At 40.9% G+C, this 14,517-nt stretch overlaps 1 protein-coding gene across 10 annotated transcripts in view; it reads right to left on the bottom strand.

Annotated features, from left to right (window-relative positions):
- Nucleotides 1-2,327: 2,327 nt before the first annotated feature.
- Nucleotides 2,328-14,517, bottom strand: part of SNAP23 (synaptosome associated protein 23) — a 49,790-nt gene continuing 37,600 nt past the window's right edge. For all 10 annotated transcript variants that reach the window (XM_078334071.1, XM_078334073.1, XM_035261985.3 and 7 more), the window contains 3 exons: nt 13,361-13,519; nt 11,827-11,971; nt 2,328-3,697 (listed from right to left, as the gene is read on the bottom strand). In XM_078334071.1, the coding sequence (XP_078190197.1) occupies nt 3,632-3,697; nt 11,827-11,971; nt 13,361-13,519 (370 nt within the window). In that variant the 3' untranslated portion in view covers nt 2,328-3,631. The remainder of the gene's footprint in view (nt 3,698-11,826; nt 11,972-13,360; nt 13,520-14,517) is intronic.

The raw sequence follows: 14,517 nt of genomic DNA, 5'->3' as shown, positions 1-14,517 counted from the left end.
TTTAGAAAGGCTAATACTGGTTGTTTCTTTCTGTGTGTAATGCTTCTTTCAGAAGCTCTTGTAAAGCAGGGCTGGTGGTGACAAAATCTCTGAGTACTTGCTTGTTCATAAAAGATTTTATTTTTCCTTCAGTTGTGAAGCTTAGTTTGGCTGGATATGAAATTCTGGGCTGAAGGTTCTGTTCTTTAAGGATGTTGAATATTGGCCCCCACTCTCTTTTGGCTTGTAGAGTTTCTGCTGAGAGATCTGCTGTAAGTCTGATAGGCTTGCCTTTGTGGGTAACCTGACCTTTCTCTCTGGCTGCCCTTAGTATTTTCTCCTTCATTTCAACCCTGGTGAATCTAACGATTATGTGCCTTGGGGTTGCCTTTCTTGAGGAATATCTTTGTGGTGTTCTCTGTATTACCTGGAGTTGAATATTGACCTACTTTGCTAGTTTAGGAAAATATTCCTGAATAATATCCTGAAGGGTATTTTCCAGCTTGGATTCATTCTCTCCGTCACATTCAGGTACACCCATCAAGCGTAAATTTGGTCTTTTCACATAGTCCCACATTTCTTGTAGACTTTGCTCATTCCTTTTTATCCTTTTTTCTCTAATCTTGTCTTCTTGTTTTATTTCATTAAGTTGGACTTTGACCTCTGATATCCTTTCTTCTGCTTGAACAATTCGAGTGTTTAAACCTGTGCATACTTCTCAGAGTTCCTGTATTCTTCAGTTCCATTAATTCACTTATATTCCTAAGTTTTCTATTCTCAATAAGATTTCATCAAACCTTTTTTCAAAGTTCTTAGTTTCTTTATGTTGGGCTACAACATGTTCTTTTAACTCACAGAAGTTTCTTATTATCCATTCCCTGAAGCATGATTCTGTTATTGGGATGCGCTCATTCTCCATCAAGCCTTGTTCCATTGTTGATATGGAACTGTGATCATCTTTAGAGGGAGAGGCGTTCTGATTTTGAGTATTCTCAGCCTTTTTATACTGGTTTCTTCCCATCATTGTAAATTTATCCTCCTGTCGTCTTTGAAATTACCAACTTTCAGATTAGGTCTCTTGAGTGGACGTCCAAGTTGTTAGTTCCCAGGGCCAGAACAGCGGCGTTAAGACTGATGGTTCTTTTCTGCCCAGGATTCTCTTGTCTGGCTTCCTTCTTGTGTCCATAATAGGCAACTCTGCCTTCCCGGGGCTCCAAACCTCAGTCAGAAGGGGAACCAGTCTCGTTTACTCTGCGCCGAGAGCTGCCGCGCCGAGGTGCCGTCACAGCCGCTGCGCCGGCCTCAGGAGTCGTGCTGGGGACCCGTGTGGGTCCTCCAAACCTCGGTCGGAAGGGGAGCCAGCCCTGTTTACTCTGCTCCGAGAGCTGCCACGCCGAGGTGCCGTCACAGCCGCTGCGCCGGCCTCAGGAGTCGTGCTGGGGACCCGTGTGGGTCCTCCAAACCTCGGTCGGAAGGGGAGCCAGCCCTGTTTACTCTGCTCCGAGAGCTGCCGTGCCGAGGTGCCGGCAAAACTGCTGCGACGGCCACAAGAGTCGTGCTGGGGACCTATGTGGCTCCTCCACTGGGGATCTCCTGCTCCATGAGCGACCAGAATTTGTCTGAAAGTGTGGCATCCTCTAGTTTTCTGCGCTTTCACTGAGAGCTGTAATCCCAAGACGTTAGCGATCGGCCATCTTGGATCGTTCCTCTGCATCTCACTTTAAGTATTTTCCTCTTCAGACTTTGAAAGCTCCCACGTTAATTGTTTCTTATCCAGTGAATGACTTGTCGTTCTCACACAGAAACATTACCCTTCCAGTCACTAGTGTACTTAAGCTCAAGGGAGTAAGACTAGTAACGATTAAAATCAACCTCATGGCCAGTCACAGTGGCTCATGCCTGTAATCTTAGCACTTTGGGAGGCCGAGGTAGGCAGATAATGAGGTCAGGAGTTTGAGACCAGCCTGGCCTAACCAACATGGTGAAACCATCTCTACTAAAATACAAAAATTAGCTGGGCATGGTGGTGTGTGTCTGTTTGTAATCCCAGCTACTCAGGAGGATGAGGCAGGAGAATTGCTTGAACCAGGGAGTCAGAGGATGCAGTGAGCAAGATGCCACCATTGCACTCCAGCAACCTGGCAACAGAGCAAGACTCTGTCTCAAAAAAAAAAGAACCTCACAACAAATTTTAGCAAGGTAAGTTTAAGTATTTTCAATAAATACAAGAAAGATGGTGAAAGCAGCTTCTGTTGGAATGCTTCCTGATTTATGGACTTCTAATTTTTTAAAGGAGAGCTGATGAAAATATTGTCCCCAAAGTAACAGTCATAGAAACATGTTGCCTATTTGAAAGAGCAATATCATTAGTTACAAAATTTATTGTAAGGATTAAGCAGTGAATATTGGTCAAACCAGTCCACACTGACAGCTTTGAAGTGTTCAGATGCTGATTTTAAAATAAATGTGACAAATAGCAATCAGATTTTCATAACACTGTTCAGGATTCACATCAACTTGATTATGGACATAGTTCAATACACAAGGGTAAGAGAAAGACAGTGTGTAATCTATAATTATTACACCAGAGGCATCATTTTTTCAAATCACTTTTAGTAACACAGAATACATTCTAACTTTTTAAAGTCTACAGCTACATAAAACTCAATGCAATCTATTTTTCTATCTGAGATAAAAATGAGTTTCATTTTTCCTAACAAAACATAATTCTTCCCATTGGGGTAAATCTGAATTCATGTGGTATACTTTGTCAAACTTTTCCAAAAACTTTTAAGCACTGTTTTAGAGAGAAATTCTTATGTTACACATATATTTACATATTTTTTCTTCAAAGGCTAATGACAATGTATGAAGTTAATAGGCCTATAATGGTACCATAATACTACTAATAACGTGACATAAAAAGCCACTCATTTATACAAAGTGTTCCTGAGTGGTACAATAAGAAATGGGATCACAGATTTATGTACATATGTGAATCACTAAGAGTTCAGAAATTAAGCTCACTTTAAGAAAACTCATTCTATTTTTCTCTTTGGAGTAGAGGTTGCAAAACTGTGATTCCTAACAAAAAAATTGTATATAAGAGCTCCAAAACCAAGCATTAGCCTAAACTGGCAATAACTGCAACTTAAAAACTATATCCAAGTGGATCTTCACTGTGGCTATGCAACTTTTTGCTTAGTGGCCTGAAGGTTTTTACTGAGGTGACAACCCCTTATCTCTTGCCCCTCCCTCTACCACAAAAGCAAAAAAAAAAAAAAAAAGGAACAAAAACAAACAAACAAAAAAACACCTCTACAGCTTCCTTCTTCATGGCTGTCTTTGGCAATGCTTCCAAATCTTGAAAGCAAAAGGACCTGATGAAGTATATGAGGAGGATGAAAACACTATATATGATGTATGAAAATCAACCTAAGAGTATGAACTAAGGAAGAAAATACTAGAAGGAAGGCCAAGCAGCAGTCGGCCCCCAACAGAAAACAAAAAAAGCAGGAGGGCTGTTACTGCTCTGGCCCATTATCTCCCAATTAGAAGTGTGTGGAACCGAAAATTTAAACTCTGAAAAGGTAACAACTTTTGAGGAGGAGCAACGGAAGTGAATAAATGATAAAAAAGTACAGCAGTAGCTTTAGCTGTCAATGAGTTTCTTTGCTCTGGCATTGGCAATGTCAATACGATCTTTGTTGGTGTCAACCTGAAAAACAAGAAAGATAACCAGCATTACTTCACAAGGTAAGTACCTCTAATAAAAATGAAACATTTTACACTTGGAGTAACTGACACACTGAGAAAATCCAAGAAACCATGTGAAGTTACATTATAAAACTCATGTTGGGGGAGAAACAATAGAATATGAAATTCATTTGGAAAAACCCTGGTATATAAACATGACAAAGGTATAACATGTAAGAACTTGCCAATATATCATCAATTCTGTAATACATTTTTTCATAGTTTAACATGCCTAAAACTAGGATGCATCCTGTAATCAATGGCATTCTTATTTGATGCAATGCAATATTAAAAAGTGCTTTTCTCTGTTAGAGATCTGGACCTTGTGGGAGTTCTCTAAACTGAATCATAGAATCTCATCTGAAGCTGCCCCAAGTCTAACCTGGAGAGACTAAAATAACCTTTCCAAAGATCTTTAAAATAAATCTATTACCATCGACATCAACATCTGTGGTGTGTAGCCTAAACCTTAAAATGACAGTTGTAGCTGAAATCCAGATTGCAGCATTTAAAGGATTCTGTGAACCACTGTTTTTATGAAACCCATGATAAGTGATTTAACAGAGAGCCAAACTTAAAAACTCACCCTAAACTTTAAAGTTCACTGAGATTTTAATGAGATATGAGAGTTTTTTTTTTTTTTTTGAAACAGGGTCTCACTCTGTTGCCTAGGCTGGAATGCAATGGTGCAATCACAGCTCATTGCAGCCTTCAACTCCTATGTTCAAGCAATCCTTCCACCTTAGCCTCCTGAGTAACTAGGACAACAGGCACACACCACCATGCCTGGTCAATTTTTAAACTTTTTTAGTAGAGTCAATGTCTTGGTCTGGTCTCAAACTCCTAAGCTCAAGCAATCCTCCTGCCTGAGCTTCTCAAAGTGTTGAGATTATAGGTATGAACCACCATGGGTGGCCAAGGTATGACTTTTAGATGTGACATATGAAAACACTGTAAACAGCAGTGCACAGGCTGGTCAAATGTTCTCCGTGGACCCCTTTATTCTTGGCTGTCTCACAGTGAACTATAATATGCCACTGCACTCTGGCCAGGGCGAAAAAGCAAGATGCTGTCTCTAAACAAACAAACAAAAATATTCTCAGTAAGCTGGTACTACTGTCATGATTTTTTTTTATTAAACTGAGACCTAGGTCCATTTGCAGTTTCCTGCTTTTAATTGCTATAACTTTCAAAAAAGAATAATGAGCTCAGGAGACCGACTCAAGATGGCGCAGTGAGAACAACCAAGGATTGAAGCTCTCGGTGAACGTGTGGAGGGTGAGTCAGGGCCGCATTTCCAGACGGATCTTTGTTGCCCACAGAACAGGGAAATTCCCAGGTATAAAAGAGACACGGGACGCCAGCACAGCAGTTTTGGCAGGTGCAGCCGGCGGCTGGTGCTGCAGTGCAATGGTGCTCCACAGCACTCCGCACAAAGCGCACTGGTCTGGGTGCCCTGTTGAACCGGCAATCTGAAACTTGAGAGGGCAGATTGGCATATCCATCTGATTGAATGGGACTTGGACAGTGAGCCAGGCCAGGAGATTCCAGGGAAACGATGTTTGGGCCAGGGCAGTGGGACAAACAAATTGGCGATTCCAAATGCTCCGGGTGGAGAATTTCACTGCGGGAACAGCTGAACCCAGGACAGTGCAGCTCGGTGGGGGAGGGGCGTTTGCCATTACCGAGGCAACCCGCCCCTACTAAGGTACACTCCTATTGCTGACGCAGCCTGTCGTTGCCGAGGCAACCCGCCACAACAGAGAGACTCCAACGCAGGGCGGAGACTGCAGCAGCAGGGCAGAGCCTGCAGCAACAAGGCAGACCTCACACCAGCAGGGCAGAGCCTCGGCAGACAAATAGTGACTAGACGGCCTCCTAGCTGGGCAGGACAGCACAACAGACACTCATAAAGAAAACCCCAACCCCCGGAGACAGAGCATCTGAGAAAAAAAAGCGTTTTTTTTATAAGTTCTGCTGCAGCAGAATTAAATGTAGCAGCCTAACAGCCCTGAATGAACAACAGAGCTCACAGATCAGCACTTGAGCTCTTATAAAGTAGAGACTGTCTCCTAAAGCAGCTCCCTGACCCCTCTATATCCAGAAAACTGACATTTGGCAGGCATCATTCTGGGACAAAGATAGCAGAAAAAGAAACGGGTAGCATCCCTCACTGTTCCACAGCTGCTATAGGTGCACCCCAGACAAGCATGACCTGGAGTGGACCTCAGCAATCGTACAGAAGAGGGGCTAGACTGGTAGAAGGAAAACCAAGTAACAGAAATACTTCATCATCAACAATCTGGGCGTCCACTCAGAGACCCAATCGAAAAGTTAGCAACTACTCAGACAACAGGTGGAAAAATCCACAAAAAGGGGAAGAAACCAGCACAAAAAGGAGGAGAACACCCGAAACCAGAACACCTCGACTCCTAAAGAGGACCAAAACTCCTCACCAGCAAGGAAACAAAGCTGGACGAAGAATGACTGTGACAAAATGATGGAATTAGACTTCAGAGGGTGGATAATGAAAAACTTTTGTGAGCTAAAAGAACATGTTTTAAATCAATGCAAAAAAACTAAGAACCTTGAAAAAAGATTTGAAAAAAGATTTAAGGAAATGATAACAAGAATGGATAACTTAGAGAGAAATATGAATGAATTGAAGGAGCTGAATAACACAAACGAGAACTTCGCAAAGCATGCACAAGTTTCAACAGCTGAATCAACCAAGCAGAAGAGAGTATCAGAAGTCGAAGATCAACTCAATGAAATAAAACGAGAAACCAAGATTAGAGAAAAAAGCACAAAAAGGAATGAACAAAGTCTTCAAGAAATGTGAGACTACATAAAGAGACCTAATCTACGTTTGATAGGCGTACCAGAATGTGACGAAGAGAATGAATCCAAGCTGGAAAATACTCTTCAGGATATTATCCAGGAAAATTTCCCCCACCTAGCAAGGCAGGCCAACACTCAAATGCAGGAAATACAGAGAACACCACAAAGATATTCCGCAAGAAGAGCAACCCCAAGGCACATAATCGTCAGATTCACCAGAGTTGAAATAAAGGAGAAAATACTAAGGGCAGCCAGAGAGAAAGGTCAGGTCACCCACAAAGGGAAGCCCATCAGACTCACAGCAGATCTCTCGGCAGAAACACTACAAGCCAAAAGAGAGTGGGGGCCAATATTCAACATCCTTAAAGAAAAGAACTTTCAACCCAGAATTTCATATCCAGTCAAACTGAGCTTCATAAGTGAAGGAAAAATAAAATCCTTTGCGAACAAGCAAGTACTCAGAGATTTTGTCACCACCAGGCCTGCTTTACAAGAGCTCCTGAAAGAGGCACTATACCTAGAAAGGAACAACCAGTACCAGCCATTCCAAAATCACACTAAATGCTAAAGAGCATCAACATAATGAAGAATCTACATCAACTAATGGGGAAAACAGCCAGCTAGCATCAAAACGGCAGTATCAAATTCACACGTAACAATATTAACTCTAAATGTAAATGGACTAAATACAACAATCAAAAGACACAGACTGGCAAATTGGATAAAAAGCAAAACCCATCAGTGTGCTGAATCCAGGAAACCGATCTCACATGCAAGGATACACAAAGGCTCAAAATAAAGGGATGGAGGAAGATTTACCAAGCAAATGGAGAGCAAAAACAAGCAGGAGTTGCAATTCTCATCTCTGATAAAATAGACTTTAAAGCAACAAAGATCAAAAGAGACAAAGAAGGACATTACATAATGGTAAAAGGATCGATACAACAAGAAGAGCTAATGATCCTAAACATATATGGACCCAATACAGGAGCACCCAGATACATAAGGCAAGTTCTTAATGACATACAAAGAGACTTAGACTCCCACACAATAATAGTGGGAGACTTTAACACTCCACTGTCAGTAATAGACAGATCAACCAGATCTGACCTGGAACAAGCAAACCTAATAGACATTTACAGAACTCTCCACCCCAAATCCACAGAATATACATTCTTCTCAGCACCACATCACACCTACTCTAAAACAACTGAAATCATAACAAACAGTCTCTCAGACCATAGTGCAACCAAGTTAGAACTCAGAATTCAGAAACTAACTCAGAAGTGCACGGCTTCATGGAAACTGAACAACTGGCTCTTTAATGTTGACTGGATAAACAATGAAATGAAGGCAGAAATAAAGAAGTTCTTCGAAACCAACGAGAATGAAGACACAACATGCCAGAATCTCTGGGACACATTTACAGCAGTCTCTAGAGGAAAATATATAGCAATAAGTGCCCATATGAGGAGAATGGAGAGATCCAAAATTGGCACCCTATCGTCAAAACTGAAAGAGCTAGAGGAGCAAGATCAAAAAAACTCAAAACCTAGCAGAAGACAAGAAATAACTAAGATCAGAGCTGACTGAAGGAGATAGAGACACGAAAAACCCTTCAAAAAAATCAATAAAATCCAAGAGCTGGTTTTTTGAAAAGATCAACAAAATAGACACACCACTAGCCAGATTGATTAAAAATAAAAGAGAGAACAACCAAATAGATGCAATAAAAAATGATAAAGGGGAAATCACCACAGATTCCACAGAAATTCAAACCATCATCAGAGAATATTACAAACAACTCTATGCATATAAACTAGTAAACCTGGAAGAAATGGATAAATTCCTGGACTCCTGTGTCCTCCCAAGTCTAAACCAGGAGAAAGCTGAAACTATGAATAGACCAATAACAAGGTCAGAAGTCGAGGCAGAAACTAAGAGCCTACCACACAAAAAAAGCCCAGGTCCAGATGGGTTCACAGACGAATTCTACCAGACACACAAAGAGGAGCTGGTACCATTCCTTCTGAAACTATTCCAAATAATCCAAAAAGAGGGAATCCTTCCCAAATCATTTTATGAGACCAACATCATCCTGATACCAAAACCTGGCAGAGACCCAAGAAGAAAAGGAAACTTCAGGCCAATATCCATGATGAACATAGATGCAAAAGTCTTCAATAAAATACTGGCAAGCCGATTGCAACAGCATATCAAAAAACTTATCCATCATGATCAAGTAGGATTCATCCCAGGGATGCAAGGCTGGTTCAACATACGCAAGTCTATAAACGTAATTCACCACATAAACGGAACCAAAAACAAAAACCACATGATTATCTCAATTGACGCAGAGAAGGCATTTGACAAAATTCAACAGCCCTTTATGCTAAAAACCCTCAATAAACTCGGTATCGATAGAACGTATCTCAAAGTAATAAAAGCTATTTACAACAAACCCACAGCCAATATCATACTGAATGGGCAAAAACTGGAAGCATTCCCTTTGAAATCTAGCACTAGACAAGGATACCCTCTTTCACCACTCCTATTCAATATAGTACTGGAAGTTCTAGCCAGAACAATCAGGCAAGAAAAAGAAATAAAGGGTATTCAAATAGGAAAGGTGGAAGCCAAATTGTCTCTATTTGCAGACGGCATGATAGTATGCCTAGAAGACCCCATCGCCTCAGCCCAAAAACTCCTGAAACTGATAAGCAACTTCAGCAAAGTCTCAGGATATAAAATCAATGTGCAAAAATCACAAGCATTCCTCTACACCAATAACAGACTTAAAGACAGCCAAATCAAGAACAAACTGCCATTCACAATTGCTACAAAAAGAATAAAATACCTTGGAATACAACTCACAAGGAACGTAAGGGACCTCTTCAAGGAAAACTACAAACCACTGCTCAACGAAATCAGAGAGGACACAAACAGATGGAGAAACATTCCATGTTCATGGTTAGGAAGAATTAATATCGTGAAAATGGCTATACTACCCAAAGTAATTTACAGAATCAACGCTATCCCCATCAAGCTACCATTGACTCTCTTCACAGAACTGGAAAAAACCACCATGAACTTCATATGGAACCAAAAGAGAGCCCGCATAGCCAAGTCAATTCTAAGCAAAAAGAACACAGCGGGGGGCATCACACTACCGGATTTCAAACTATACTACAAGGCTACAGTAATCAAAACAGCATGGTACTCGTACCAAAACAGAGATATAGACCAATGGAACAAAACAGAGGCTTCGGAGGCAACACAATATATCTACAACCATACAATCTTGGATAAACCTGACAAAAACAAGCAATGGGGAAAGGATTCCCTGTTTAATAAATGGTGTTGGGAAAACTGGCTAGCCATGTGCAGAAAGCAGACACTGGACCCCTTCCTGACACCTTACACCAAAATTAACTCCAGATGGATTAAAGACTTAAGCACAAGACCTGGCACCATAAAAACCCTAGAATAAAATCCAGGCAAAACCATTCAGCACATAGGAGTAGGCAAGGACTTCATGACCAAAACACCAAAAGCATTGGCAACAAAAGACAAAATAGACAAATGGGACCTAATCAAACTCCACAGCTTCTGCACAGCAAAAGAAACAGTTACTAGAGTGAACTGGCAACCAACAGAATGGGAAAAAATTTTTGCAGTTTACCCATCTGACAAAGGGCTGATATCCAAAATGTACAAAGAACTCAAACAGATTTATAGGAAAAAAACAAACAAGCCCATTGAAAAATGGGCAAAGGATATGAACAGACACTTTACAAAAGAAGACATATATGAGGCCAACAATCATATGAAAAAATGCTCATCATCACTGGTCACTAGAGAGATGCAAATCAAAACCTCATTGAGATACCATCTCTCGCCAGTTAGAATGGTAATCATAAAAAAATCTGGAGAAAACAGATGCTGGAGAGGATGTGGAGAAAAAGGAACACTTTTGCACTGTTGGGAGTGTAAATTAGTTCAACCATTGTGGAAGACAGTGTGGCGATTCCTCAAGGCCTTAGAAATAGAAATTCCATTTGACCCAGCAATCCTATTACTGGGTATATATCCAAAGGACTATAAATCGTTCTGCTATAAGGACACATGCACACGAATGTTCATTGCAGCACTGTTTACAATAGCAAAGACCTGGAATCAACCCAAATGTCCATTGATGATAGACTGGACTGGGAAAATGTGGCACATATACACCATAAAATATTATGCAGCAATCAAAAATGATGAATTCATGTTGTTTGTAGGGACATGGATGAATCTGGAGAACATCATTCTCAGCAAACTGACACAAGAACAGAAAATGAAATACCACATATTCCCACTCATAGGCGGGTGATGAAAAATGAGAACACATGGACACAGGGAGGGGAGTACTAAACACTGGGGTGTCTTGGGGGGAAAAGGGGAGGGACACCGGGTGGGGGGGCAGAGCTGAGGAGGGAAAGCCTGGGGAGAAATGCCAAATGTGGGTGAAGGGGAGAAAGGTAGCAAAACACACTGCCATGTGTGTACCTATGCAACTGTCTTGCATGTTCTGCACATGTACCTGAAAAGCTAAAATGCAATTAAAAAAAAAGAAAAAAAAACTACTGTAACAATTTCACTTTCAGTATCTTTATCATGTAAAGTTAAGAGGAAAAATAAAGAATCACAACTTTCCTTCACTCAGATGAGTCTATTTTGTGTGTCCACTCTATAAAAACTATTCTGCAGAACTGATTTTCACCTACGGACTCTTTCATAAGATGAGGATTCAGGAATTTTATTTTTAGTTAACAAAATAGGCTGATGTGGAAGGATTGCTTTGGCCTGGGAGGTAGGCTGCAGTGAGCTGTGACTGTACCACTGCACTACAGCCTAGGCGACAGAGCAAGAACCCATTCTCCATTAAAAAAATAATTTAAAAATAAAACTTACTCATTTGGAAGAGAAAAAAGCACACTCAAAGGCTAAAGTAGATACTAAGCTTCATGTGTGAAGGTTTACGGGAACTACTGCAGTCCAAAACTGTAGTTTCAAAATGCACCAACTGCCATGAGAGGGAGGACTTGGCTCTTGTTTTATGCATTAGAACCACCATCTCATGAGAACTAAGACCTATGAGGATCGGAGCTTATCCTACTGTGTCCCCCACATTATCTAGCACACATGTCTATTACTGAAACACTGAACCAGATGTCTCTTTTCTTGTAGCAATAAAAAGCTTCTTACCTTGTCTGTGATTCGTTTTATTCGTGGATTTTGAGCATCAATCTCATTGCCTATGTTCAGGGCCATGTCTTTTAGATTTCCCAGGATACTGCCCACTTGAGTCAGGTTCTCTTCCATTTCATCTTCTCTGGCATCATTAGTTATGCTATCACAAAAAGATAGTTAATTCCATAGATTTTGTTTAATTTAAATGGAGTAAGTCTGGATTTAATTTTCACAAAAGTAAGTAACCAAAGGAATATAGGTTACCATTCTTGGAAAACATTCTATAATAAAAACTGAAAGACTCATCAAGGAGAACACAGTGTCTTAAAGCCATGTAAGAAAAGATTAAGAAACAACTCTAAAATAGTGTTTCTCAAAGGTAACTCCCAGCATCACCTGGGAAGCTGTTAGACATGGGAACATGCTAATTCTCATACTCCACTCCAGACCTAATAAATCAGGAACTGTAAATGCATCCCAGAAACCTATGGTTTAATAAGCCCCTCAGGTAGTTCTAAAGAACCACTGCTCTAAAACAGAGGTTGGAAAACTATGGCCCAAGGACAAAATCTGGCCACCATCTGGTTTTATAAATAAGGGTTTATTCAAACACAGCTATGCTCATTTGTTTATATATTGTTTATGCCTGCTTTCACCCTACAACAGAGTTGAGTAATTGCAAGAGACTGTATGGCCTGAAAAGTCTGAAATATTGATTCTCTGGCTCGTTACAGATATTCTTATAGGAATCTAGCTGACCCTTGCTCTAGATGACATTTTAAAACATATTTTTTTCTATGTACAGAAGTAAAATATGCCTACTTCAATAATTTGAAAAATATATAGAAAAGTTAATCCTGCCACCCAAGGGCAACCACCACAGTTAATATTTTGTCTGGACGGGCATGGTGACTCATGCTCATGATTCCAGCACTTTGGGAGGCCAAGGTAGGCAGATCACCCTAGGTCAGGTGTCCAAGACCAGCCTGGTCAAATGGTGTAACCCCATCTCTACTAAAAATACAAAAATTAGCGTGGCATGGTGGCACCCACCTGTCGTCCCAGCTACTCGGGAGGCTGAGGCAGGAGAATCGTTTGAACCTAGGAGGTGAAGGTTACAGTGAGCTGAGACTGCGCCACTGCACTCCACCCTGAACAACACAGCAAGACTGTCTCAAAACAAAACAACAAACAAACAAAAAGCAAAAACCACAAAAACGCATTTTGTTGGTAGGCAGATTTTTTTAAATTATTGTTTTTTACTTTTATTGTTTTTTTTTTATAGACGGGGTTTCACCATGTTGGCCAGAATGGTCTTGAACTCCTGACCTCAGCTGATCCACCTGCCTCAGCCTCCCAAAGTGCTGGGATTACAGGCGTGAGCCACCACGCCCAGCTAAAGTAGGCAGATTTTTAAGTGCATTTTATAAAAATGGAATAAATACAATTTCTATTTCTTATTAGTTAGGGGTCATGTACTGCTAAACTCATCTCCTAAATGAACCATTCATTAAGAAAGGTACAAGAATATTGGGAGGAGTTGGCATACCGTTTAATGTATCCACCACTGGCTGCTCCTGTCGTTGGTTGCTGAGGCTGACCATTTGTCACCCGGCTTGGCTGTTTCGATATTACATTGCTAGGTGAGTTTTCTCCGCAGTCTCCCCATGTTGTCTTATAAGCCTTGCCAGACTCAAAGTTCTTTGTTCTATTTAAGAGTCAAGAGTATAGAGAGATACCAAAAAACCAAAGAGGGAGAGTTCTAATTATTAGTGTCTGTTACCTTGAGGATGACACTAGTAACTCTAATGGAAAAGCTGCATACAGCTGAATCTAGATGATCTATATACTATGTTCCATAGCAATATGGGATAGGAAATAGATGAATTATTATGTAAACCCATTGACACTAAAACATTTTACAAAGGTCTAAATACTACTTCTACCAAATCTTCACTGGGCTGTTAGCAAGTCGCAAAAGGCAACTATGTGATTTTTCAGGTTCCCTTAGTCTCTGGCACTATCTTTATGCTTTTCTCTTTCTAGTGTATGAAGCACTATCTCGAAAGGGGGTTAATACACACTACTTTTAAAAAGGTCCCATAGAAAAGGTATTCTGGGATATCTTAAGAGGTTCCTTGAAGGCATCTCAGAGGTTGACAAGGGACAACAGAATAAGAAGGCACCTGGCATGGTGGCTCACGCCTGTAATCCCAGCACTTTAGGAGGCCGAGGTAGGTCAGCTTGACCAACATGGTGAAATCCCGTCTCTACCAAAAATAAAAAATTAGCCAGACATAGTGGTGCACACCTGTAAAAAAAATTAGCCAGGTGTGGCAGTGTGCTCCTGTAGTCCCAGCTACTTGGGAGGCCAAAGCAGGAGAATTGCTTGAACCCGGGAGGTAGAGGTTGCAGTGAGCTCAGATCGTGCCACTGCACTCTATCTAGACTGGGCAACAAAGCAGGACTCCATCTCAAAAAAATAAATCATAAGTCTAGGCCTCTTAAAAATAAAAGCATATGCTTTAGGTATAGCTGACATAGCCAAAACTCAGTCAGAGCCAGAACTTTACCATGGAATTTGTTACTCAAAGAGATCCAAATGACAAGAAAAAAAAGCCTGGGAAAGTGGCTTTTAAATGGCTATTACAGGCTGGGTGCAGTGGCTCATGCCTGTAACCCTAGCACTTTGGGAAGCCCATGTGG

Source organism: Callithrix jacchus, chromosome 8, assembly GCF_049354715.1.
Source record: "Callithrix jacchus isolate 240 chromosome 8, calJac240_pri, whole genome shotgun sequence".
In the NCBI taxonomy this organism is placed as follows: Eukaryota; Metazoa; Chordata; class Mammalia; order Primates; family Cebidae; genus Callithrix; species Callithrix jacchus.
Note: the sequence above shows the minus strand (reverse complement) of the source record. Positions and strands in the feature narration are given on the sequence as shown.